Here is a 6,638-nt window from a genome sequence, read left to right as displayed (position 1 = left end):
CAATCTCTTTTTTTTCCTTCTGAATTTCATTTAAACTTAAGACAGTTTTTTATTAACTATGGCTATTTTTAGCTTGGAATACATTTATAATCATGTATGTGTGTGTGTGAATATCAGTAGGTCATAATTGAAATGGTTACCCATCCCTTTGTTTATCTAACTTTCAGGTTATGTTATTTCATTAAGAGTAATTTATTTATGAGTTTTTGGATAACATTAAGGTTTCTTTTTTGCTTGAACTTTACATGCTTATTTGAATACTATTTTTTTCTTTTTACTAAAGATCTGTTATTATTGATTAGATTCCAAAATTATATCGAAATATATCACGTTTGTCAGACAAATGGAATAGGTTCTCTGTTGTAAATGATTTTGTATCCAATAATTTTTGATAAACTTTCCCGGTGCGATTGCCACTGATATGAAGACCGTAGGTTAGTAATGTGTTGTATAAGAGAATGTCTAGTGTGAAAAAAATCAGGATAAGTAGAATAAACCAATAGAAAATACCCTAATGTTTTGTCTGTATATCGCTCGTGCACAAATCTACAAAGGATTTTCTTAACGTGCATACACACAACCTGACAATAAGACATTAGGTGAAGATTGCAGTATCGATAGACAGACATATATTGAGGAATTTTCACTTTCATGAAAAATTCATATGTGTAAGATTGACACGACAGAGATAACTGTGACAACCGTGTAAGTGGATCTTATTACAGAATAAATCATGGTAAAGGATATGCGTAGATAAGGTCCTCAGTTTATTTATTGAATCTGATAGCCGATTCTAGAAGTCACTGTAACTGATTATGGATGTATCGATACATGTTAATAAATCAATCGAATTGTGGATATAAATACAGAATAATCTAACAAATTCAAATCTTTCCTTAAAACTTATGTAAATAATATCTTTGGTTAAATTACCTGTAATTTTAATTAAAAACATTTTACTAAAACAAAAAAATTTTGTTAAATAATGAGATAATTACCTTGGTCATGTAAACACATAAAATGAGCACAATTAAACTTTTCACATGTCCACCTTATCAGGAACAGCATCCACTCTTCTGTTACCTCATGGAACATTGGCCTATTGTAATAGAAAGTAAGTACAATACAATTTTACTCCTATTTCTTTTTATTTATTTGGTTACAAATTCATCCCTTAATTTTTCCCAATAATTGTAAAGTTAGGGATGAAGTGTTTTGAGAGACACCCAGTTCACTGAAATTCTTATGATTTATGACCGTTTACTGTCTTTCTTCATAAGAGAATAATATCGTTATCAGATTTTGAATTGTGTAAACCGATCGCAGTAATAGAACATTTTTCACTCGAACTTTTAGCTAGCGATTATAAATATTCGTCGTTGTTATAAGAAAGTTGTCTTAACATGAAGCGAACATAGGCAGATAATTATGTTGTTCAGCTCCTGTCCTTATGAAGAAATTTCCTAGTTTATTTTCCACTTAGCACACCCTTGTCTTAGAATTTACGAACATTTCGTTAGTTCTCTATTCATTATAACGTGGGTAGCTAAAATTACACTTTTCCTAAACATATATTACTGCATTCACGTAGAGAGTTCACCAAAAGATCACAACTACCAAGTTATATTCAAGGTACCGACTGTGTTTCCTTTTCCGTTTCTATGGTTTATTAGGCAGATAATAACTGATATCGAGTGTTGTGTCTAGTTTCTTTCTTCCATACGAAGATTTCCATGTTCAATCATATGTCATCACTGGGAAAGTTTTAAAAACGGAAAAACAAATCTCAATACTGTTTATCCTATTATGAGCTAATTTATTTCAATACAATGGGAAATCGTAGAAGAATAAAGTGAATTAATTAATTTTATGAATTCTTTTGAGCCACACACGACATAAAAACAATAGAATTTATCATTATGAACAAACGAACACATATATTTCATATACCATTTATAGAAAAACCTTGGTTAATCTTTAGATAGACACAAAAGATTTTCAGGAAGACAATAAACATGAGATTTAAAACAGCAGTTCATGCAGTTGATTGATTATCCCTTAACTTCAAAAGTATCACACAAAAGAAAGTGAATAGTTGCACAAGAACAAGTTTCGAAAAACAAAAGTTTAATACGATTGAGTACGTAATAGTAAATCCGAAACTGAGACTAGGTAGCTAAGTTGGGCTCAGATAGAAGGGTGAAAAGCGAAAAGAGAATTTACTATTAAGGGTGTGAAAATCTGATCTTACACAAGTAATCCTTATAACTTAGATGACTAAGTCAAAGCAGAATTAACAGTATTGTTAATTTTGAATGCACGGATTTGATTTAAATCTTTTAAAAGACCATTAAGTTTAAAGCCGTTTCTTACTTGATTATATTCGAGGATTTCGAAATATTCATATCATGTCAAATAACAAGCAAATTATAGGCGATCCCAGTGCTGAAAACGTCCTGTTGTTTCGGTATACATTGAAGTCGAATGTGATTGAAAGAACGAAAAATAAAGATTTGTTCAGTGGTATGTACCTAGAAAGCTTTCTGTTTTAAAGCATCATTATCTATATAGATAAAAAACAATTCTAACCATTGAATCTATAACAGCCGAAGATTTTGCTGTAAAATCTAAATTATGAATATTCACAGATAATGATGTTATTTTAGAACTTTTTATTTAAACACCCAAGTTAGCAGTTTGACTGGTGATCATTTGGAAGGAGCTGAATATCAGATAATAGATTTTCTGCTACATAAAATCAGAAAATGACCTTGCTTGACCATTTATTAGTTAGCTTTAAATCTCAAGTAGTTGAATATTAGTGTTTCATGAACTGCAATATATATACATAGCCTTGTATTTTACATGCGAGTAGACCTAATAAATTTTTTCAATATAATACATACTTCAAAGTTTCAAAAATGCTTCAGAACAACATAAACAATGAAGCTACCATAATGTAAACAGCAAATTCTTATCTGCTCTTTAAAAATTCCATGAAATCTCATATAGGTTTGTCTAAATTTCAGCTTTTTTTGAGGCTTTTAACTAATCAGAAAACAAATGCTTATTTACTGAATACTTGAAACTTTTTGATTCCATCTCAATAAGTTGACTAAAATCAATATCACAAGATGGATTCGTAGCAATCAGTGGAAATTGCAATTTGTTGTTCAATAAATAGCATCTTTAAACCAATCAGATAGATTAATTTCATTTTTATCCAAAGGAAGCGTATATTTTGGTTACATTTGACAGTCACTTAATTTTACAATACATACATTTTATACGTGTTACAGAAGAGTAAATTACTGCGTATTATCTTTATACAATAGAGGAGAATAAAGTAGAATGAGATGTAATATATAGAGATTGTCAGGCCACACAATACTGAAGAATATAACGCAAAATTTAGTGATTATAGTGATAAATTAAAACCATTGTTACATTCAAGGGTTTTATTCAATAAAAAATATACATAATTGTTACAATTCACTCCCTAATTATTGAGTAGTCTAAATAAAAGGCGCCAGAAAGTAGTTGAAAAGAAGAGTTCTTCTGATTATTTTGAATAAACCGACCAAATCAAATTCTTTTCTTAGAAGTTTCACATTTTAGACCTGACGTTTTCACTTAGTAATATAATTTTCTTGGTTCTGTTGCAAGTCGAATTTTACTCCAAATAATTGGCTGTAATTTTGAATGTTATCCCAAACAATATACACAAATGACAGTAGCCATTTGTTATTTGTGATCGATATTGTATGTAAAGAACACTCAAGATATAAATTGAATTTATTCTAGCTGATGATTATTTAGATGGGCTACATACTCTAACCTTGCAATTTTGATCTTCTCTTTCTCGTGATATAGGATTTGACTACCGTAAAAGTGCTATTAAATAGAATCTCTGAAAATTTGACATTTATCAAAGTAAGTTGTATGCAGAATAGGTTTTCAAGTGCAATATGAACAACGTATATGCGGTTTCGTTTGTCGGTTTACCAATAAAATTTGATTTAAAATACATCATTTGTTAGATCACAATATAAATATAAACATTTTGTTATTCAACCAGCCTCACGTGCAACATAAGCACCTCCATATTAATCGTCATTTTAAAATTAATAATCATTTGATTGACTCCAGAATCCTGGTTGCTTTCCAGCGAAACTGATTATAATTAAGTAGTTTAGTGTATCTTCAAACCAGTTGCACAAGAGCATTAAAACAAATTTGTTTCAAAACCTCAGTTTTTTGTAATTTTAGGTTTTGATGAAGATCATGAACCGATCAATATTTGATCACGATTGAAAACCTGGAAACACTGAACGACTGCTTCTTCCTAGCACGGGATTCCTTAGAAGTGCTCATCAACGATCCCACACGCGAGAATCGAACCCATGACCTTCGGTCTTGCGCGAACGCTTAACCCCTAGACCACTGTTAGTGACATTCAAGGGATGGTCTTCTAACATTGATTGGTTCATGATCTCGATTGCAATTCAACAGTCTCCACAACCCTAAACTGACTTCAAGTTTATTTATTACTAAATGAACTCTTTCGTTTCACAATCAGTGTATCACATAGCAGTCTTGACGTTTTGATTATCAATAAAATAAACTCACGTTTTTCTGGCTATAGGCACATTTGAGAGTTACTTTGTTTTTTATAAGAAATTATCGGCTTTCTGATATGATTGTAATTTAAGTCACATAATCAAAATATGAATCCTATCATTATATTCGTCATATAAATCTTTTCGAGAGTATATTTAGCTGTCAAAAGAGTCATTTAAATTACTTTTACAGAATAAATCAAAACCTGGAAGAGGAAACAGGAATCGATCAACTCACTTCAGATGAAATATTTCGTCCGGAAATTGAAAGTGAAAGATTAGTAATCAATGTAAGCGGTTTACGTTTTGAAACTCAAGCACAAACTGTCAATCAATTTCCTGATACCTTACTAGGTAATCCCAATAAACGTAATCATTATTATGATCCGTTAAGAAATGAATATTTTTTCGACAGAAATCGATCAAGCTTTGACGGTATACTTTATTTTTATCAAAGCGGTGGAAGACTTCGACGACCTGTTAATGTACCAATAGATGTATTCAATGAAGAAATTAAATTCTATGAATTAGGTGAAGAGGCATTGGCTAAATATCGTGAAGAAGAAGGATTTATTAAGGAGGAACCAAAAATTCTACCAAGAAATCGTTTTCAACGTAAAGTTTGGCTTTTATTTGAATACCCAGAAAGTTCATTAGCTGCACGTATACTAGCTATTGGTTCAGTATTTGTTATTCTCTTATCAATTATAATTTTTTGTTTGGAAACTCTACCACATTTTCGTCGATATAAAATAATAAATAACCTTAATTCTACTTTATGTTATGAAGAATTAACTTTTGAAGAAGATGATTTACCAACAATTGATCAACCATTTTTTATCATTGAAACATTTTGTATAGTATGGTTTAGTTGTGAACTACTAGTACGTTTTGCTTCATCTCCGAAAAAGTTTGAGTTTTTCAAGGTGCTAATGAATGTTATTGATGTGGTTTCAATTATACCATATTTCATAACACTTGGTGCTGTAATTATCGATGATCCGAAACAAATTAATCAGACAACATCACTAGCTGTACTAAGAGTTATTCGTCTTGTTCGCGTTTTTCGTATATTCAAATTATCAAGACATTCAAAAGGACTACAAATTTTAGGACAAACACTAAGAGCAAGTGTTCGGGAATTAGGATTATTAGTATTCTTTTTACTGATTTGTGTTATTCTCTTTTCATCAGCTGTATATTTTGCTGAAGCTGATGCTGACACTTCATTATTTCGTAGTATACCTGATGGATTTTGGTGGGCTGTTGTAACAATGACCACAGTTGGTTATGGAGATATGCGACCGGTTACTGTATGGGGTAAATTAATTGGTTCATTATGTGCTATCGCTGGTGTACTAACTATTGCACTTCCTGTTCCTGTGATTGTATCAAACTTTAATTATTTCTATCATCGTGAAACAGAATCAGATGATATTTCACATTCTATTTCTTCATCTTTAGAAACAGATGATGATGATATTACCAATAAAGAACAACATATAAATACAAAAGTTCGTAGTATTACTTACAATATCAATAGTAGTGGTAGTAGTAAATCCATAAAAACAATGTCACATAACGAGAGTATTGTTAATAGTCAATATGATACAACTATAACCAGTGCCTTGAAACAAAATTCCATTACAATAAAAAAGTAATCATATACTCTCGGTTTTCTTCTTATAACATTGTGTTTTTTTCCATCAATTCATGAATCCTTCTAAAAATCAATTTCGTTTAATCAATATTATGCTCAAAATTAAACCAACTACAAATATAGAGAACAGTCAAATATCTTATTCACCATACAGAATACACATTTACATATTTTATCAACATAATGAACTATAAATTAATTAAACTTAGTTCTACGATAGATATTTTTGTACATAAAGTTCATGTTAACCGCAGATACCAATTTTAGTTAGTGTGTTTTCTTTTCTAACTGCATTTTATCATTTTCACTTACTGTTTATCCTTGATGTTTATTTAATTTTCAAATGACCTTTAGGAAAA

General features: G+C 30.4%; 1 protein-coding gene across 1 annotated transcript; it reads left to right on the top strand.

The window, feature by feature from the left end:
- Positions 1-702: 702 nt before the first annotated feature.
- On the top strand, positions 703-6,280 carry Smp_069240 (putative voltage-gated potassium channel; the record flags this gene model as incomplete). The annotated part of the gene is made up of 2 exons (XM_018796795.1): positions 703-1,114; positions 4,813-6,280. Exons 1-2 carry the CDS (start codon positions 1,044-1,046, stop codon positions 6,278-6,280), a joined length of 1,539 nt encoding a protein of 512 aa, XP_018651902.1. The 5' UTR covers positions 703-1,043.
- Positions 6,281-6,638: the final 358 nt, after the last annotated feature.

Source organism: Schistosoma mansoni, chromosome 4 (assembly GCF_000237925.1).
Source record: "Schistosoma mansoni strain Puerto Rico chromosome 4, complete genome".
NCBI lineage: Eukaryota > Metazoa > Platyhelminthes > Trematoda > Strigeidida > Schistosomatidae > Schistosoma > Schistosoma mansoni.
Note: the sequence above shows the minus strand (reverse complement) of the source record. Positions and strands in the feature narration are given on the sequence as shown.